General features: G+C 39.7%; 1 protein-coding gene across 3 annotated transcripts in view; it reads right to left on the reverse strand.

The window, feature by feature from the left end:
* Window positions 1–21,573, reverse strand: part of FBN1 (fibrillin 1) — a 242,553-nt gene that overhangs the window by 65,178 nt on the left and 155,802 nt on the right. For all 3 annotated transcript variants that reach the window (XM_053593723.1, XM_053593726.1, XM_053593725.1), the window contains exons 25-38: window positions 20,990–21,217; window positions 19,799–19,924; window positions 19,550–19,678; window positions 18,681–18,806; window positions 18,443–18,568; window positions 16,836–16,958; window positions 15,593–15,718; window positions 13,491–13,616; window positions 6,851–6,973; window positions 6,583–6,705; window positions 5,022–5,147; window positions 3,092–3,214; window positions 1,354–1,476; window positions 872–1,036 (exon numbers count right to left, since the gene is read on the reverse strand). In XM_053593723.1, the coding sequence (XP_053449698.1) occupies window positions 872–1,036; window positions 1,354–1,476; window positions 3,092–3,214; window positions 5,022–5,147; window positions 6,583–6,705; window positions 6,851–6,973; window positions 13,491–13,616; window positions 15,593–15,718; window positions 16,836–16,958; window positions 18,443–18,568; window positions 18,681–18,806; window positions 19,550–19,678; window positions 19,799–19,924; window positions 20,990–21,217 (1,893 nt within the window). The remainder of the gene's footprint in view (window positions 1–871; window positions 1,037–1,353; window positions 1,477–3,091; window positions 3,215–5,021; window positions 5,148–6,582; window positions 6,706–6,850; window positions 6,974–13,490; window positions 13,617–15,592; window positions 15,719–16,835; window positions 16,959–18,442; window positions 18,569–18,680; window positions 18,807–19,549; window positions 19,679–19,798; window positions 19,925–20,989; window positions 21,218–21,573) is intronic.

The raw sequence follows: 21,573 nt of genomic DNA on the forward strand, positions 1-21,573 counted from the left end.
CCCAAGGTTCATGGTGGCAAGTGGCAGAGTCCTGTATTCGAACCAAATGTGCTCTCTCTCCCAAGCCTGGCAAGCCAGGCCTTACTTTCTGAGCCCTGTATTGTATTCCAGCTTATATATTTAGATCATCTTTTACTTACACAATTGAATCCTCCCAGAGGGCAATATCTATCTAATCCTTTTTTTTACATTCAAAATATCCACTGTAGGTAGCCAATAAATATTTAGAAATGAGGCCAGACCCAGCAGCAAGGAAGGAATCAATATTTATCCCAATATATCCCATTAACGGAGCCACTGATTTTTGCCCAAAAAAAAGCTACATCTGGTTCTAAATCATAATATAAGACCCATTTAGAAATAAGGGAAGCCTTTTCTTTTTTTGGAAATCTATTACATATTTCCTTAAAATTATATTCTAAAGCTTTCTTTCAGGTCATTTCATAAAAGAATGAAACCATCTTTCACTTCAGAGCTGTTTAACTAATTGCTTATCTTCCACCCAGGAACATTCAGAGTCTGTTCTAGAGATTTCAAAACTAGCCTGTGGATGGACAAGAGGAAAGATGGATCACTGTGTCCCTGAAAGGTAAGTAAAAGGGTGTAACTGAGCTAGCCTGGAAAATCTTTAAAGTAATGCCTGCTCTTCACTCAGATAGAAATAACATCACCTGATCTTTTCAGGGGCCGTTTTCTGATTCCCAAATTGGGCGTGAGGTCCCTCACCAGGGCGGAGAGAACTGGTCTGCCTTCCCTGACCTAAGTAGAGGCTAGTGGCAGCTCCCTCCCTCCGTGGCTTCTCTTCTGCATATTTAGAAAGGAGAAGTGGCTTGAGCTGGAATAACAACAAACAGGAGGACTGTCCACTTACATGTGTTCACAGCGGGGCACAGCTCACAGGGAGTACCCCAGGCTTTACCCAGAGAACAACAGCAGGAGGCCTTGGACACACCAACTCCAATTTCATTGCTACAGTATGTATCTCCATTGTCTCCTCGGGGCCGAACATCCAAATAGCAATTTCCAGAGCGGGTATCTATTCACCATATACAAACAAAAACGTGTCAGGCAGATTCTTTCCACCAGAAGGTTGAAAATTCAAGCTCATTTCAGAAACTGTTCAAAAACCATAAATTTACATTACTAAGGAACTAAAAAGTGTCCACAAAGACGATACACGTACAGTAGTGGGTATTTTCCTCTAGAAAAGGTATCTGAAAGTATAAACCAGATTCAGGAAATGTCTAAATTTCTACATTGTTAGTACTTTTGCAAAATTTGAGAATGGTGTATCCGATGTGCTTTCAAAATAATAAACAGCATGCTTCTCTGAAAAGGTTTTAAAAGTCTTACCAACACAGCCAACTCGGGTTGGATTCAGCTCAAAATCAGGCGGGCAGTCACAGGTGTAGCTTCCGGGAGTGTTGATGCAGTTCCCACTGATACAGGTGGTGGGGTCCAGACATTCGTTAACATCTAACACCAAACAACATGGGTCAGAATGATCCCCTGAGCCAAGGCAGGGCAGACATCCCCATAACACAGCAGGCCACACTGAGGGCTACCAACAAGCATTTTTAAGTTACTAGTTATAATTACACCCAGAGATGCAATCTTCCGTTTCTGAAATAAACCCCCCTCAGGAAGGAAATATGTCATAGTCTTTGGTCTTTTTCCTCTGGAATACATTTACCATGCAAATCTGTCATCAGGATAACATATAACGTTGCAACTAGGAAAAAATAGAAGTAACTGAGGGTAAAAAACACTGCTATGACCTTGGTAAACTGAAACTTCAGACACAGATTTTAAGAAAATATGTTTAATATGTGTGGCTTGTTATTTTGTCCAGTCAGAGCAAGATGTCCCAGGGAACCAGCCCTCAGGAGCAGGCGACTTTGCTGCTTCCCCACACACGTACACGCATGAGGCTTCAGGCTAGCAGAGTCTCTCTCCTGTCATCAAGCTGGGTTGAAGATTGCCCTCTCAGTTTCTGTTCCAAAAGTATGTACAGGATTCCAGACATTCAGGACACGGGTTTTGGCTAATTCCAAACTGTACAATCCTTTTGTCTGTTTTGAACACTTATCAAATACTCAAGAATGGACAAATGGATTCTGAGAGGAGGGACAGGGGAATGGGGACTACACCTTTGTCTTGGGTCCAACCCTCCTGTGGGTTCTGGTATAGATAATTGTTTTGTTCAAATTGCACATGAACTTGTATGGACTGGGCCAGACTACCAGAAAGGGGTCAGAAAGAATGATGCTAATAGTAATCTGAGGCATTGAGGAGAGGGAGAATGACCAGTGAGAGGACACTTCCTGGGCACACAGACACCTGACTTGGTGTCATAGTAATGTTTAGGAAAACCCCAGGCCAGAGCATCTGCAGGGAGTGGGTGGTGGTCCTGATCTGTAAAGCCTTTGTGCTGGGGCTTTAGAGCCATAGCTTATTTGGGTGGCTGAAAAGACCAGATTTTTCCTGGAATTTTGAGTTCATATAGAATGGAACAGGTTTCCTCATATTCTTGAGCAGCAGAGTGGACTAGGAAGAAGAAGTGAAAATGGCTTTCGGGGTCTTCACTCAGTGCCAAAGAGAACTGAGTGTCAGCTGGGCACTTGTAGCTTTCTAATTTTTTTTTAATGTTCTCTGAGAGTCTTTTGCTTGACAAGGAAATGATTTATATACTAGACATGGTGGCTGAACTCTACATACCAGGGACTCTGGTCACCACTGGCAGGGCAGGGGTGGGAAGAAGTGGGTATTGCAACAGAGAAGTCAGGACATGGTCTCCAAAAGGAAAAAATGTTCCCAAGGAGAAAAGGAAAGGGCTGGGAAGTCAGCTCGCTGGAGCACCCCTGAGCATTCCTCTGTAGCCACAGCTGAATTCGAAGGCTACGAACACCGCGCCTCCAACTGCCCTGGACTCCTTCCTATGCACCTCACATCCCATCAAGGCCGGGTCTGAGAGAAGGTATTCTGGGACTCCTAACCCTTCACCTCTGCTTTTCTTGTTCCCTGTGGACTACCCTTGTATGGCCCCAGTGAGGCTTCTGGGAGCAGGTCTGAACGCAAATGGATGTCTTACCCGTGCAGTTTCCACCACTTCTGTCCAGTTCGTAGCCTATCTCACACTCACAGCGGAACAGACCAGGAAGGTTGTGGCAAGTACCAAAGACACAGATGTTCGGAAGGGAGCACTCATCAATGTCTTAGGATCAGGAGGAAAAAGGGGAGAGATTAAATTTATGTTTTGCTGAAAAACCATGCAAAATATAATTAGGTAAGTGATGAAACTATGAAGAAAACAAAGACTGCCTGACCTGAAACTAGGTTCTTCTCCTCTAGACTTTTTTGTGATTTGTGATGCACAGGGAAGTCTTAGAGGGGATAGGACATGCTTCCTTAGTCCCTTTTATGCACCAAGTGGTGGGCAACGCATTTTATAGCTATGTAACTCATCTACAATGGTTCATGTAGGTCCACATCATTTTTGTGAAGTAAGAGCCAAACAAGCCACTTCAGACTAAATCTTTGGGCTTTTTTAAATCTATGTATTCATCTTTTTATTGTGAGATGAAACTTTAAGAACCACAAGGTCTTTGTGGTAACTTGCATAATTCGTCTAATAATTCTCCAAGTCTCCCGTAGGACAGTGTATGTTTGCCATACTTCTCTCTGCAACTGCCTCACCGTGGCTGACACGTGGACATGGTTTTAGACTTGAGACTAGCTTTAAACATCCATGACCACTCTGAAAGCAATGATTTATATTAAGAACTAACAAATAAACAAAATCTTCCCTTAGTGCAATAAGAGAAGTAAGACTTTCACTGAGACTATTTTTGTGACCAGAGGTGGCACAGTACCTGTTTTCCTTGGATATCCAGAGTAACAAAAGTAAACAAGGCATTTGACACATGATCAAAAGTATAATCTGGTTTCTCTCCTCAGAGGAGCTTTGTAACAAAGCCTGCATATGTAATATAAACTATATAAAGAACACCCAATGTTTTCATAACAAAGAAAAGTACGTACACAGAAATGTATGAGGGAGTTCCTACACATGTCATAGCTTAAGACTGATTCTGAGTTCATGTCTCGTTAGCAAAGAACAACTATTAGCTAATACATTAATCAGGGTCTTGTTTAAACTTGTACTGACAATTGTTATCATTTGTTTATTTCTACTGAAATCATCTTAGTTCACTGTTGTCATTAATTCTTTTCAATGAAGGAGACTGTGCTTAAATTTAACAAGCATGGGTAAAGAGAAGAATCTGGTGTTTCCTAAAAGGATTCATCCTTGGGCAACAGGTTCCCAGGACTCTTCCTATTGGACCAATACTTAGCAGGACAGAGCCTTAAGCTGAGAGATACCATGACATGTAATTATCCCAAAGGGTCCCGTACTGAACAAATTTGCAAAAAAACTGTTCCATGTTCATATATTTTAGGTATTTAGGGAACATTGTGAGACATACCCTGGACATTGTTCTACATATAAAGAAGACTATATTTTTCTGCTGTAATTTTAAAGCCTTTATTTCTAGAAACCAAAACACAGCAGAGCTTAAAAACTGTTTTTTCACATTTAAAGATAATTCTCCAAGAGGACATAATTGGAGGACCTGGGCCTTGAGTTCTTTTCCTCATCAATGGGGACAAAGGTTCATGGAGTTACCCACACATGGCTGCTCTCTCTCATCTGTGACCAGTGGGTGCACCCTTGCACCCACTCCCTGCTGGAGTGACCCACACCTGGCTTCCCTCTCTCATCTGTGACTAGTGGGTGCACCCTTGCAGATCCCCTGGCCAGAGAGCTGATTTTTTTCTCTGCCCAAAGAGAAATGGTCCAGTTGGAGACCCGAACTTTTCACAGACTGAACTGACCAGTTTAGATGTGAAGCCAAAACACACCTCAGTTAAAAAGGAAAAAAAAAAAAGCAACCGGAATGTTTAAATAACCTAATCTCATCAAGCTCCACGAGGCTCCCAGCAGCTTCCCCATCAGTTACCTTCGCAGGCTTTCCCATCAGCACTGGGCACGAAGCCCATGTCACATTCGCAGCGATATCCTCCTGGGGCATTGAGGCACTGGCCGTTGCCACAGAGATTCAGATTCTCGGAGCACTCATCCAGGTCTACAGCCGGAAAGAAATGCAAGTTACTCTTCCTCAGTTCGGAGCTTTCCGACTCCTTGGGGTCTGACAATTATTCTAAATGTCAACTTCCTAAGTGCAGGAATATTTCACCATGACTCCTATTTGACAAATTTAAACTCATTTGTTTTTCTCTTTTGAACGCTAATGTTGAGTATGCAAGGAACACGGGGCTCAGATTCAAAATCCTGAATGCTAAATTATCCCTAGTGATGTAAAATCATTAATAAACCAACAGAATCATTCAAACTAAGGCCTTTTCAAGAAAGGTCCTCCATGTGGAGGGCAGATCCATGCCAGGAAACGTGTCCTGATTTGTGCCTACCTCTCAAGTTCCAGGCTTCCCTGGGTGGCGATGGAACAAGAGTGCCAACCACACAGGGACCGAAAATTCCCATCTGCTTCACCCCTATCTAGTTCTTTAGCAATTATAGGCATTAAATAATAAACACATGACCTTCCATGCCTAATACATAAAATTTGAGTATATTCTCAAAAGTAATGGGAGGTTTGATGAGGTCAAAACATCACTGAGTTAGGCACAACGAACCACCCTGACTTCATCTATGATGAAACTGACAATGAGTTAAGAATGATTTTAGGTTCAGCGCTTAATTGACCTCCTTAGTTCTTAAAGTGACTTCTTATGAGCAAAATGCTGAGGATAAATTAATGCATCAAGTTATATGAGCAGCTATCCTATTTAATAGGCACCGAGTAAGGAATCTCACTATTTTATTTAATCCCACAACCTTGACATAAAACGCATTGAGTGTACATGCACATATATTTGTATAATGTATACAATCACATCTCTAATAATATATGTTTAAATATAGGTAGCAGTTGTTTTAACTCTATGACTCTTAATTAGAGCCCCCCCAAAAGAAAATTTCATTAATATATCGTAAAACTGGAAGTGAATGAATTCCTTGAAAAGCAGTTATGAAATTCATGCTTAGATTAGTATGGAATGTTGATGGCTAGTCAGAGAAATATCTGCTGTTCTGATCCACAACATTGAATCCTTTTTTCTTACATAGTTTCCTGCAGCAAGCTTATCATGGTGTCTGGTATAGAAAACAAGTAATCAGTGAGAAATAGACATAAAATCATAAAAACTAAGGAATATAAAAAGGAAGAGTAATTTGTATTAAACTAATGACATCATTATATACAGTAATACAAATGTGTCTGTGTGTGTAGATAGATAGATAAAAAGAGACAGTGTGAGTTAGCTTCTGAGGTGTCCCTAATTGACCTGGTTCCAAATTTTTGTTCCATAGGCATCTAGTCTCAAATAATCATTTTTTTCTCTTAATTAACCCAGCCTTCAAAAAAGAATTGATGGTCTAAGAAATGGAGCACCTTGCTTCTCTGATTGACATTTACACAGTGGTTTCCAGCATGAGCCTACCTGTACAAGTGAAGCCGTCGCCTGTGTATCCTTCCTTGCAGAGACAGCGGTAGGATCCCATGGTATTCTTGCAATCTGCATGTTGGCTGCACATGTGGGTTCCATTGGAGCATTCATCCAGATCTGAAAGAAAAAGGTTGTATCATTATTAACAGCAAGCACGGCACCCGAAATCAATAATACACAAATCAAATTTGACTTTGCAGAATTAATATATTTATAATCCATGTAGTTCGTGATAAGCAATCTCTATCATTGCCTAACTCACCAGTGCACTTCACACCATCTCCAATCCACCCAGGACTGCAGCTGCATTTGAAGCTCCCTGCTGTGTTGGTGCACACAGCATGTCTGCCACAGTTGTGTGCTCCAATTTCACATTCATTGATGTCTGGAAAAATAACCAGTAATTTAGAAGAAAGTTCAGCACAAATGTCTCTTTGGTCTTTAAAATAACTTAGCAACATTCAAAAGATGATATGCCTTCATACTTCTCATAGTATGGTACAGACTGGCTTAGCAACCCACATATAAACTCTACATGTATGAACAGTGTTAAGTTTCAATTTAAAAAGAAAAAATATGATGGTACTTGCTGCTATTAACTCTAATTATTTTCCATATTTTAATGCAAGGGTCCAGTTACTGCAAAGCAAAATGAGCCTTTTCGCAGCTGAAGATCTAATGTTTTATACTGGCAGGAGTGTTCAACCTGCAGCCCTTGGGCCACATGCAGGTTATTTGAAGACTGTTTTGCTCATCTGTGGTGTGAGACATCACAAAAAGCTTGTTTGGACCTTTTATTTTACCCATCAGTTTTTGTTAGTGTTTGTGTATTTAATGTGAGGCCCAAGACAACTCTAAAAAGGATGGACACTACTACAGAGTAACATTCATGGTCATATGTTTCCATTGCCGATATTTTTAATAAGTTAACTATAGAGTAATGATGTATATTGTTTTCATATCTTGTATACACAAAGTAATACAGTGTTGTAGGCATATTAGAAAACTGTTTCATCATATTCTACATAGTAAATATACTGTATTCCTAAGCTTAAAACACTATGATATTTAATTATACTTTATTTCTATTAAAGCTTTACTTTATGGATTACTAATTCAAGCATTTGCAGAGAATGTTCTTTAAAGCAGTATGTGAACTATCTTTTCCCTAGCTTCTTAGGGTCCCAGTGCATTGGAGTGCCAAAGTTTCTTGTATATTTCACACAAAACTAAAATCAAATCAGTAGGAATTTGTTGGAATTTAAGGAGTATCAGATTAGGAACATATTACTAAAAAACTCCAAATTCTCTAGAATTCTCCAGTCTCTAAAATTTCACTGCAAATTCAGACCTTATAATATAAAAGTGTTATAGAAAAGAATATAATGTATTAAGTGAAATACATTTGGTTTCTTGAAGACAACCCATTGTATAATGAGTTACCCTCATAATCAACTTTGTCATAAACTAAGAACAAGAACTAACAGCTTTGATACTATGACTATGTGAGAACCAATTTCTAACACAAAATTTAGGTCAAGAAGGACAATGTTGCAACAATTTCCAGGGATCACTTGAGTAGCCGCATGAAAAAAAAAACTGGGCAAGTGATTCATGTTTACCCCCTTTGTTTACTTAAGAGGCCCAATTAAATGATTTCAAAGTGTTTGGAAACATGCTGTTTGCCAAATGTTCCAGTGAAGCTCTGAAACTCAGAATTCAACTCTCCCCGTCCTGAATTTCTCAGAGGACACAGGGATTGGGCCCCACAGTCAGTGAGGGGCAGAGCCAGGAGACTTGGAACTCAGCTTCCCTGTCTCCTGACTGCCACCCTTTCCCTTCGGTCACAGCTGCCAAATGAGCTTGGTTCCCTAGTCACATCAGGACTTGACTCTGTCTCACTTCAGAGTTTTCAACATGCTGGTGAATAGTAACAGACAGAGAAATATCCACTCATCTCTTTGACTAAATAACAATTTTTAGAGATGACTAAACCCATTTATCTAGTAATTCTGTAATATTTTTTCTTTTCAATTTTCTAATGGTATCCTTTCATATGGTTTTTACCTTCTATATTTAATCTTGCAATTAAGAAAATAAGCATTTCTTTTAAAAAGAGTCTCCCTCTTTTTTTTAAATCCATTAATAATAGGCTAATATAAATTTCTAATCCAAGAAAATATTTGCAAGTTTACTGCAATGCTTTCCAGGTGAAAAGAAATTATTTGGAAAAGACTGTAGTGTATTATGCCCTCTGGGGTCCCACAAGAGAATAATTCAGGATCCTGTATTTAATTCTCCATTTTGTGAATATTCGTGTAAGTCATTATCTCAATGCTTTACACTCTCAGTATACAACAAATGAATCAGGAAGAATCGAAGTGGTCATAAGTATACAGAATTCTCTGAGTTGTATGTGTATATCTGTACCAACCGTTATTCAATTAATCCTTTCCATGGCAGACTTGGGCTTAGGACTGTAATTCATTATAAAAGCAAACAGAAGGGGAAACTGAGCCATAAGGAAAACAAGCAAATAAAAACAGTGTCTTGAAACACTCTTCAATAATATTCAGGAAACATAGTACACACTTGCCAAGAACATCTCTTTCTGTACAAATGTTCTCTTTCCTCTACAAGTTTGCTCCAGACAGAAAATTCCTTTTCAAGATTAAGAATAGGCATAAGCCAAGAAAAGCAAAGAAATTCAAATTTAAGGCTTACGTTGCAACCTCCTTAACCCCACCAAGCTTCTATGACCAAGAGTCAGTGGTCCTATGTGCACAGCTTCCTGGAAGGGCAAGTGTGTGTTCTGAGCAGACCCCATGCACAAGCTCTGGGTATGTTGCTTATGTGCCTGCTGTTCAAGTACAGGCTTGTGCTCTGAGCTGCTACGGCCTACCCTTACAGTTGAGCAGGGAGAGGCTCTCTCACCCACACAAACACCTGCCTGCCCCGCCATCTGGGCTTCCCGTCACACGGATCCTAATCTGGCCGGAGCTGACACACTGCAGAAACTCCTTGATTAGGCATTGAGGAAGAGGGCGTTACAATGAATGGAGGCCAAACGTGGAGGCTACTTGGATTTCTTAATTTGGATCCAAACAGGAGCCAAGACTATTAACACCCATGGAGTTTTCACAGGCCGACAGCCAGTGGAGGAGAATTAGGAGTGATAAGAAACTGGAAGGAAATGAACACAAGTTCTCACTGACTGCTGGTGGCTCAAGTGTGCAATTCTCTGGCCGGACTAAGATGCATCAGAAACATTTGTCATTTGAAAGGAATCCTATAGTCTGAGAAATGGCATTATCCGGAAACTCTGCCACTTTCACTGAAGACAATTCAGATTTTATTCTACTTAATATTGTAGGCTTTATTCACTCACTCAGTGAGCACACAATGGGAAATAAGGTCTTACTAATTAGCTTGTGAAAGCCCAGGCCCACCAAAGATGGCTCCCAGCAGGGACTTATTTTTCCTTCTTCCAATTTGTTGCCTAATTATAATTATATACATGAAGCAGGAGGAGCCTTACATTGGGTCACAGAAAAATTGTAATCCATTCCACTTAAGCCAAGGGTAGAAGAACTGTGTTCTAAGTTTTAAGCAAATGTAGATTCTCTCTCCATTGAATGTTCCTCTCAGCAATGCCCACAGTTTGGACAAAGCTTAAGGAGTAAAAAGAAAGCCTTAGCATCTGTGTGGGCTGAGAATGTAAGTCAGTGGGTGGATTCTGAACATTGCAAAGTGATTGGGGTAAAAAAATAAAAATGTTTATTTGTTAAAATGGAAACAATCAGTAATGACAGGGAGCTGAAATATTTAGACAAAACTGTAATGGATCAGAGGATATTTTCTTTAGTTCTCATGAAACTAAGTTGTTCCTTATGAAATAGCATACATATTTTTACAATTCTTTTACTGGGTACCCATCAAAAAAAAATCTATCCATCTAAATAAATAGGTGGATACATTTCTTTTATCTATTATCAAAAGACAGTTTCAGCTCTGTGCTTGGTGTTATTTGTGGTGTGGCTTGCTTATCCAATTAAGCCAGACACAAATCTCTATTTATATCAGTTGCCTGGAACATTACAAACATTTGCCTTTAATGTCACCATCACCAAGGTAACCTGATGGTATTCTAAGTTGTGAGTGACACTTATTTTAAATTAAAAGCAGGCTAAAATTGCCCTAGTAACATAGGATTAAAAAATATTTTGGTCTACATTTTTAAAAACTTGCTTTTAAGTATACCAAACTTTCTGCTTATTTAAGTCATTTCCAATCAAATGTGATACTCTTGGTTTTTAATAACAGTATTTACAGAGAATCATTTTCTTTTTCCTTTTTTTTTTTTTTTTCCTGTCTTCCCTAGTAGATGCAGCCCCTCCTTCCACAGGTCAGGGCTGTGTTACTTCCCCAAAGGGCATACTTGAGTACCTGCAAAGCACCCTGGTGATTTGTTCGAGACCATGAACCAGTGAAGGAACTAGGAAATAATTCAGGGCGCTCCTCCTCTGGATGAGAATATCACATTCCATGCCACTGTGATATCAAAGGATATAAGCCTCTAGTCTTCATCCTACAGTGCTAGCTGGATGCTATCAAACTGAAGAATCATTTTAGGCTGCAATTTAAAATAATGGGTGGGGAGATACCAGCCCTTGGGAAAGGGCTAAGTGGGTTTTTGACTTTAAATCTGTTTCTGTTCCTGTGATGTACTACAAGGCTACTGTTCCTAACGTAAAACTGGCGTCATCTCATCTAACACATAGTTCACAGCACTTGTCACCACAGTCTTAGTATCTGTGCAAACAGATGTGAAAAACAAGCCTTTCAGTGTACAGAACAAGATTTTCCTTCTTTAAACTGATTCGAGCAGGTGTCAGTGAACAGCAGAATAGAAGTTTTGCTGGAAGTGTTATCTTTCCTTAAAATGGCCTCTAGACACTGTATCCAAATAAGTCATTTAATATAACAACAGCTTTCATTTATCGACCAGCACGGTTCTAAAGGTGCTACATACATTATACCTCGTTTTTCTAAATCTATATTAATACAACATGGAAATATAAGCTTTCTTTACAGTAAGAAGCCTAAGATAATCAGCTGTTACACACGCCCCACTTAGCTGGTGGAGCATGGAGTTCTAGAGACCCTTGTACTTTAGAGGGAATGAAGACTGGCCCACGAAATCAATTCTTGCCTTCCTAAGTATCACTGCCTCTGGGTTGAATTTCAGGGAGCTCAGCTTAACCAAACAATGGTATTATATTCTATTAGGTAAAACACAATATAGAATCATCCTGCCTTTTTCCTACTGCCACACCACCATCCCTTATACTAAGTCCTATATTTATGCTGGAAGCTACAAAGAAAACTTGAACTCACGGAGATACAGAAGGAAACACAGTTTGTACCTGAGAGGATATAGTGGAGTTGAGAGTTGAAACACTGTGCCATTTCTCAGCATGGACCCCTCAGCCAGGACTCAGGTGCGGACTAGCACAAAGAGCGTGAAAACGTTTCAGCTCTGCGCTTCTTTTCATAAATTAACTAGGTCTTGTTATTCTTGAACCAATAGTAATATTAATGCCCTTATCCTATGTATCAATACATTTGAGATTTAACATTCTTGGCCAGTGTGAAAAATAATATATTTTGGTGTTTTCTGAAATATGTTGATATTAATTACGAGGAAAATCTATACCTGTACTATATTGCCAATCTATAAATATTTTAATGTTTGGGTCGCACAGGTTTGATAAACTGGCTTTTGGAATTAAAGTCTATTATTTATAAAGAAATTAATTACACAGTTACCTAATTCAAGCTTCTCATGGACTCTATTATGTTGTATGCCATAATCTGTTACATTAATATAAATAACTATGGTAAAACTTTATTACGCCATTCCACGTATTTAAGATCATTGTTTTATATTTGAAAATGTCAACTAAACACATATTGTACAATGTCATTGTTGGCTCCGTGCCTGTAGCTCAGTGTTTAGCTGCTGGCCACATGAATCGGGGCTGGCAGGTTCAAACCCCGCCTAGGCCTGCCAAACAACAACAACAAAAATAGCGAGGCGCTGTGGTGGGCGCCTATAGTCCCAGCTGCTTGGGAGGCTGAGGCAAGAGAATCACTTAAGCCCAAGAGTTTCAGGTTGCTGTGAGCTGTGATGCCATAGCACTTTACCAAGGGTGAATAGTGAGACCCTGTCTCACAAAAAAAAAAAGAATGTCATTGTCACAGACGAACTTCTTATTTAATAGGACAATCTCCTAAAAATGTTGTAAAAATATCTTTTCAGATGCTATTGTCACGGGACTAAATTGCAAATGGGTCAATTATTACTTCAAAAGACTTGCTAATTCCCATAAATAAAAACTTACTCGGATGAAAGCAACTTAATACATCAAAAGCACTTTCATTTAGGGAATTGGAAGATTAGCGAGAATTGATGAAATATATGAATTTATAGGATGCATTTCTTTAAAGAGTAATTTGTTATAGATTCACTTAAATGAACTGCAGGCAAGGGAAGTTATTGGGAAAGGCTTGCTTTAATAAAGGAATATGAATGTTTGGCAATTAGCATGTTCACAACCTTGATATGAAAATGTGATTTTAATCTCATAAAGATGTGTTATTTATAGTGTTAATTTATTCAATATGCTCTTTTTTCACAAATAAAGAAAAAGCTTTAACTTGGATCCAATATAAAGTTATGACAAACTTCAAAGATGTGAAAGCTGAATGAATGAATAATGTTATGCAAAATGCTTTACGAGGCAGTTAAAATGTAATAATGGTTTTAAAACTTACATTATTCTGTAATTACGTACCACTTAACCACTTAATATTTTATTGTTCAATTTGAAGAAACACACCTGTACAGCCAGTTTTTCCTTTTTTGCCAGAATAGCCCATATCACAGTGGCAGATAAAGGAGCCTTTGGTGTTTTCACAGGTCCCACTTAGACAGATATTTGGATTCAGATCACATTCATTGACATCTGTAAAACATAGATGTTATTAATACATGTAACTTTTTGATGATACTGAATACCCTTTCCATGAAGTAATAACTATGACAAAAAAATGAGAAAAGTTTTTTATTCAGAAAAAAATGTTACGTTTATGAAGGCCAATTCGCATTTGCTTTCTATATTGCCAGATACGCATGAAGACTGGCTTTTATGTGGTCCACGAGTAGTGGGTCAGGTAATCAAAAAACTGATTAACTCCAGGCAGAGTCCAGAGCTTGCTTCTGTGACAGCCCAGAAAACGTTTTAGAACAGCATACACTGTTGCAGGATGAAAATTTTAATTCAGTCTGCCTGATGCTAACAATTTAGTTCTTATATTTTGAAAGGATAGATGAATTGGTAGTTCTGTGTAAGTAGTTACAAACTTCACTTCTTTCCCAAATTAAACATTTTTATGACATTTATTTTAATTTTTAGGGGTTTGCAAATTTTCAGTAATGGTTTTCAGAAGATAAATGTGATAAAAATTTAAATATAATCAATTCTAGACACTTGCTTCTGGCCGAGATGGAATAAGAGTGATGAACACTGCTCATCCTATAAGAAATAACTAAAAAAAGGACCATAGATATTTTTAAAAATTGATTTTCTAGACATTGGACATTAGCCAAAAGCAACACAGTGATCCCTGAGAGAAAAGAAACAAATGAGGTGAGTTCTACAATTGCCCCAGATTACTGAGTAGAGGGAGGTTTATGCCCACGGCATAGGGAGGGTGATGCCAGAAGGAACCAGTGATCCCCTAAGTGGAGGGGATTAATTTTGAAGTCCTTAAAGGCCAACATAGCTACCGTTCACAGGGTAAAGGACATAGAGAACTCCAGAGCTCTGCCAAAGGGCTTCCTCCGTATTCAGATGAGCAGTGATCAGTAAGTTAGTGTAAGTAGGGAAAGGAAACAAACTACTTGAGGCTGGGGAAAACACTACCCAAAAGAATTACATGGAACAATCCTCAAAGTTCACAGAGGCCTGGAATTATGCCTGTCCCTACCAGCCAAACTGGAAAATCTCATAATTCATAGAGAATTGGGTAGAATATCCAGAATAATCTCCTTCAGTAATGGAGCAAAATTAGCCCTAGATGAACTGCCACTTAAAAGCAGGACTTTGGAAGGGATCAATCTGTTTTCACGTAATTTAACTGTATTCTGAAGCAAAGCTCGAAAATATTTCTAGGAATACAAAAATACCTACATCCAGTAAGGCAAAATTTACAATATCTAGCATGCAGTAAAAAATTACCAGGCATTCAAGGATGCAGGAAAATATGACCCATAATGAGGAAGAAACTCATTTATTGAAATGGCCCACACATAACACAGACTATGGAATCAGCAGACAAAGACATTAAAAGAATTATTTATTGTAACTATTCCATGTGTCCAAAAAGCTAGAGAAATGATTAAACTTATGAAGTAGAGACAAAGACCCAAATGAAACTTTTAAAGATGAAAACTATAATATCTGAGATGAAAAATACACTGGATGGGATTAAAGGAAGACTGGATATTGCAGAAGAAAAGTTTAACGAATTTGAAGGCATAGTAATAGCAACTATTTAAAACAGATATGATCAATGGTAGAGTTTACTACATTCTTGTCAGAGATAAATTTTTCTTGCCTTTAGTGAAAAATTAAAAGTCTCTAGTCACAACAGAAGGAGGGGTAAGTGGACAGAAATAATGAAATGTCCATCTAGAGTTGACTTGTGGTCAGCTCAGTCCACATAACATATATGACAAGAGCATCTGTATGGCAGCCACAAGAAAGTAGCTCTTGGAATGCTGCGTTTAGAATATTAGTACCAGTACTATGCCTCTAAATAGTCTTACTTTTTCATGGAATCCATCTTTTAACTACTCAAACTGACCTTTATGTAATTCACATTGCTGTGAGTAACTGGACAACCAGACAAGATAGAAAATTCTGTCTTCTTTGCTTACCTACACAAGTCTTCATGTCTTCAGATGCCATGAATCCATCATAACACAAGCACCTGTACTCTCCAGGTATGTTGGTACACTGACCCCCATCACAGATATTGGGATTATCTTCACACTCATCAATATCTGCAAAGGAGAAAACCAACAATCTCATGTGGTTGACATTGATTCCATTATTCAGCAAGAAAATATTAACTAACCCAAGTCAAATAAACTCAGCCTACTAGTGTGAAGCTCTCAAATCCAAATGAAGCTTTACATAAATTATCACATCAGATTATTCTCAGGAAAAAGGGAGAGAACCATTTTCAAGATTCACAATCTACTGTTTGAGGACAGGGACCCACTTAAAAGTCTATCACTGAATTAAAAGTTACATCTCTTATTGAATTTATCATTGATTATGCGTCTTATATTCCTCATCATCAAATTATAAATGTCTATGGTCTATCATCTGTTTTATTGATACTTTAAGGTGAAAATTACTTGAAATAAGAATATTTACTTAGATGTACTGTTAGTAATAACATTTATTTTTAACAATTATTTTTATAGTCAAATTCGTACCTGGAGTTTTTAGGGTAATTTTTCTAGGTCAGATAAAATAATTTTGTCCCTAAGCCCCAATTCTCTTCTTAACCTAATCCAAAATCAAAACCTAAGTTACCCACTTCATTTGTCATCTCTAGCGGGCTGCATGGTTCTGCTAACTCAGGGTGATGACAATGGGAAGTGTAAATTAGACCAGGGGCTCTCAAACTTCAGCACACATCCAAACTATTTGGACAGCCTATGAAAACACAGATTATCAGGACCTACCCCAGTCCTGTCTGATTCAGTAGATCTGGGTTAGAGCTTGAAGTTTTTCAGTTTAAACAAATTCTCATGTGATGCTAATGTTGTGGTGCAAGGAATACAACTGGTGCAGCAACACAGAATTATGCCAAAAGATCAAACTTTTAAAAATTCTGACCAATGTAAGAAATGTATTTTATATTCCACTTATCATTATGTGTCGGCTACTATGCTAAGTCTTGTAGATACCCTTTCACAGGGGTGATAGGAACTCTAGTGTATAGATAAGGATTCTGATGTTAAGTATCTTAATCAAGGACATGAAGTTCAAATACGTGTCAAGCAAAGATTTGAACCCAAAGCGATCTGACTCCAAACTGGGCCTGGAATCACTCTATTTAGGAACCTGTTATTGAGAAATTTCAACACAAGGCTAAAACCTACTCACCGGTACATGATCTCTGGTCAGGCATTAGTGCGAATCCTGGCTGACAGCTGCATTCATAGCTGCCTTCGGAGTTTGTGCAGAAGGTTTCACAACCACCATTCATTATGCTGCATTCGTCAATGTCTGAAAGAAATGAAATTAATACCACCTTCTGGTGTGACCACTCTCCGCCAAAACTCATGTTGAAGATTAAATTGTCATTGTAACAGTATTAAGAGGTGGGACCTTTACTAGGTAATTAGGCCATGAGGGCTCCACCCTCAGGGGTGGGATTTGTGCTATTATGAAAGGGTGAGGATAATGCAGCCAGAAGGCCCATGCCAGATGCTAGTGTCTTGATACTGGATTTTCCAGCTTCCAGAACTGGGAGCCAATACATTTCTGTTCATTATAAAGTACCTAGTCTCTGGTATCCTGTTACACTATCACAAAAAATAGGCTAAGACACCCTCCTCTGTGATTATGAGCATGGCATATGTTTAAAGTTTCCAAACAGCAGTAAAGGGATGGGAGAAGGGGGAAAGCATCCTAGAGCAAGTGGAAGTCACTGATTCCTTTAACAATTATTACTTATGCCTACTATATGCTAGAGATGAGGGTCTAATAGTAAATGCAACAGACACTAACCCTGCCTTCCTAATGATTACACTGGAGCCTGGGAGGCAGGTGAACAATTAATTGCATGATACGTGTGCCCCCTGCAATGCAGAAGTGCTCAGGGCTAGGAGGACATATCTCAGCCATGATAAGGCACACGTGGGTGAGATGCTTTTGGTCACAGATTCGGTTCTAAACTTAAAATTCAGTTTGATTGGCTGAGGTTCCAATCCTTTGCAAGAACCTAAGTTGGAGTTCTGAGTTGTCCTGGGCCATGATTCAGAAGAATTTGGGCTGATTGATGGTTTGAGGTGGAAACCATGTGAGACTTGGCAGTTCCACATGGTATACACCCCAAACCAGGCAAAAACTGGCAGATTTCATGTTTCACTTTGACTTGGGGCACAACAAAGCCACAGGATTTTCAGTGCCACTCTTCACAGCACGACTAAACCTACAGAAGGCCAACCACAAAGCAAAACGCTCACCCCACAAAAACCCATCTTTAAGGCGTGCCAGACATGGCCTCTACTTCAATGTAAGATGTGAACATTCCATGGTCTTCTTTCCAACAGTTATTCTTTAAAATCTTTTAGCTGATCTAAACTACTGCAGGGCAGAAATTTCACAAACACCCTTTTTTTTTTGTCTTTTCCACAGCATTCACTGTGTTTAGTTTATTTCTGGTGGTTAGTTATCACTTGTTGATTTGCCAGGTAGCAAATGAACATCAAGTTAGTTATCCCTTAGCCCATGCATCAACAAGGCGTATGTCACTGTTCACTATTCAAAACAGCATGGCTCAAATAACACTTATTAAAACTACAACCTCCCATGTCCTTCCAAAGATTGTGACCACAGTAAAAAAAAATTTACTTATAGGGAAATGAATAAGAGCAGGTAAAAGTAAACAGTAGTGAAAACAGAACTCAGGATACATTGTTTGAGTGTCTTGAGAATGAAATGAAATATAAACAAAACAGAAAACAAAATAAAATAATGGACCTTACCAACACAAAACAGCCTGTCGGGAGTGGATTGGTAGCCAGGGTTGCAGGCACACTGATACTTTCCTATGAGGTTCACACAGCGGCCATTGGGGCAGAGGTGTGCACTCAGTTCACACTCGTTGATGTCTGTTGAGAAAATAAGAAGAGCAAACATCCAAACGTAAACCTCTGACGCTGACAGAGATGTGGGTCAAACGCCTGACCGCAAGTGAGTGGAGCGAAAGTCGTCCTTCCTTACCAATACATGCAGAGATATTGGGGGACAGCTGGTGACCAGGTGGACACTCGCAGCGGAAACTTCCCTCTGTATTTAGGCAAACGCCTCCTCGGCACAGAAGAGGATCTCTCTGACACTCATCAATATCTGCAAAATAGAAATGACCATGCTGAAGATGGTGGCGGTGTCCTCATCCCTTTTATTGAGCTAGAGCACCAATCCCCAGTTGCTGGACGTCCTGGCTCCTAAGGGCTCACAAGCTCCCTTCTTGGAGAACTGCTGACTGCCTCACTCTCCTGTGCTAGGGACCACCCATGGCCAGTAACTGGTTGAACTGACATGAAAGTATAAAATCCTAACCTCCTTGTTTAAGGTAGGATGACTCTGGTGCCCTTCACACGCCAGACCTCCCTGTAGGATCAGAGTAAGGTTAAAATGCAGCTAAACTCATGACTTACCTTCCTTCCCTCATTTCCTGACAGATTCATCCTGAGAGCACTCCCTCAAAAAAAAAAATCACTTTTACAAGAATCCCCCTTATTTCTAGGGAACTAGACCTAAGGCAAACAGCTTAATCAGTCTCCTTTCCTGGAAATGTTGGAGCAAACCCTGTAATGGGACCGCGACTATAGCTTCTGCTGGAATTGTTCCCTCTGCCCCTGGGGCACATATGCCAGGTGTCAAACTCAGTCCTCAAGGGCACAGCTGGTCTCTGACGTCACCCCCACCCACACAGCCTGAATTCTCTTGTTTCTTCTGTCAGTCTCCGTCTGCTGCAGACTGATTCCCGACTCACTGGTCTTCCTGCTACTGGGGCAGCAAGAAGAACATGGGCCACAGGCCGTGAGTCATCAATGCCTCCTGGGCTGAGGAGAGGACCACAGACTCACCCATGCAGTTCTTCATCATCATGAATCCACTTTCATAGCCTTCGTCGCACTTGCATTCAAAATCCCCGGGGGTGTTCACACACTGGCCTCGGCCACAGAGGTCAGGAGATATGCGGCATTCATCAATGTCTGCGTGAAGACCGCAAGTGACAGCAAATGAGCTTCAGGACAACCTTAATTCTTGCAGCAATAAGTTAAAGAGTTTTAAAGGACGTCCCCTCCGCTCCCCCTCAAGGCCCTTTCACTGACCTGTGCAGTTCCTTTCTTCAGAATCAAGAGCAAAGCCACTGTCACACCTGCACTTGAAGCTGCCAATGGTGTTTCTGCACTTGCCGTGGGTGCAGAGGCTGGGTATCATCTTGCACTCGTTGATATCTTCAAGAAAAATACAAAGTGGGGGGAAAAGTTTATGAGCAACTAGTTAGGAGGTCTCAGCACCCATCATTTTACACCTAGAAGGTTGAGAGGTCTTGACTCAAGGTCTTGGCAATACTCATTTCAAGGAATATGAGATGATCCACGAAAATATAAGTTTGTAAACATTTCTAGCTCTTTAAACTTCCGCATTCTAGAAAGCCTTGTCAAAGAAGCAAAGAGTGAGTGGGTTTATTTGGACGGGGAAGGGCCAGAACACTGCTTGATGCATAAAGAATACTTTATAACTATTTGCTGAATGAATGAATAAAATATCCTAAACTGCTAATTTAGAATAAAGTTTAACTTATTTAAAGCACATAGATTATTAGAATATATCATCCCACATTATCCAGTTGAATGTTTAGTAGAATGAGATATTCATTTAATGTTCTTTGATGCTTTCTTGGATATATCAAAAATATAAGAATTTTAAAGATGTCATTTATAATTTACATTACTTGCAAATAACTCATACTATCTAAAAACATCCTTTCAATATTATATTCCAGCACGGTTTCATTGTTATAATTTAAGGAGCTTCTCCTATGCTAGAAGACTCTGTGTACATGTAACATGTGATCTGAATTTTCTCTTAGAGGAGTCTTTCCAGAGCAAGACCAAGAGCTCAAAAAATACAAATTCATCTCCACATAACGTGATGGGAGACAGAACCGGAAGATTAAATCTCAGGAACATCAAGTCCTCTAGCAGCAATGAATTCCCACAGCCCTTGAAAGCAAATTATTCAAGTTCCTTGAATATACTTAAGAGACATTTAAGAGGGCCATCTAGAAACTACATTTCCACACAGAACAAATTTAATCCTCAGGGCTTCTTGCACCACAATCTCAGGAAAAGAAAAAGTCTATACTTTTCTACACAAAGATAATTATGCATAGTATAATTCAGAAAGTAAAAAAAAAAAAGTCCGTGCTGAGATGATCAAGCAGAGTTCTGGGAACATAAAAATGCAATCCTATTGTGGCCTAAAAGGAAAGCTGTCAGCCATGGCAAACACTGTACCTTTGAAGAAAGGTTTCCCATTTGTAATTTCTTTTGTGGCGAACCCGGGTCCTCGGGGACAGAGCTCCTCATACTCGGGGGTGTTTCTCACAGGACACTCCTCGCACTCCTCGGTACCCCAGGCGGCCCCGACGGAGCAGCAGCAAGCGTCCATGCGGTGGCGCCCAGCGACAGGCAGAGTGCATTCCTCGTCCTCGTACCTCAGGAAGCAGGTTTCCAGGCGGATATCTGTCATGAGGAACAGGGAGGCTCAGGAGAGCTACTCTGTTCTCACTTTCCCAAGCTGCCAACATGTTGTTGGGCAAAGCACAACACACAAAGTAACTTACGGTGAATATATTATATACCCACTGACCGGCGTCAATGTCTTGCCTCATAAGAAACCCAGGCTATGAGGTACGAATTCCTCCTTAATAGACTCTCTTCTCTGTGGCAGCCCATATTTGCACTTTCTATTTCTGAAAGGTTCCTGTTCAAGTGTGGATGTTTTTCTGACAATTCTACATAAGTGGCATATGCTGAGAGATCCCACAGTGCCCCTTTGGGACTGTCTTCGGTGCAGACCGGCCCATCATGGACCTATG

This window comes from Nycticebus coucang, chromosome 6 (genome assembly GCF_027406575.1).
Source record: "Nycticebus coucang isolate mNycCou1 chromosome 6, mNycCou1.pri, whole genome shotgun sequence".
In the NCBI taxonomy this organism is placed as follows: Eukaryota; Metazoa; Chordata; class Mammalia; order Primates; family Lorisidae; genus Nycticebus; species Nycticebus coucang.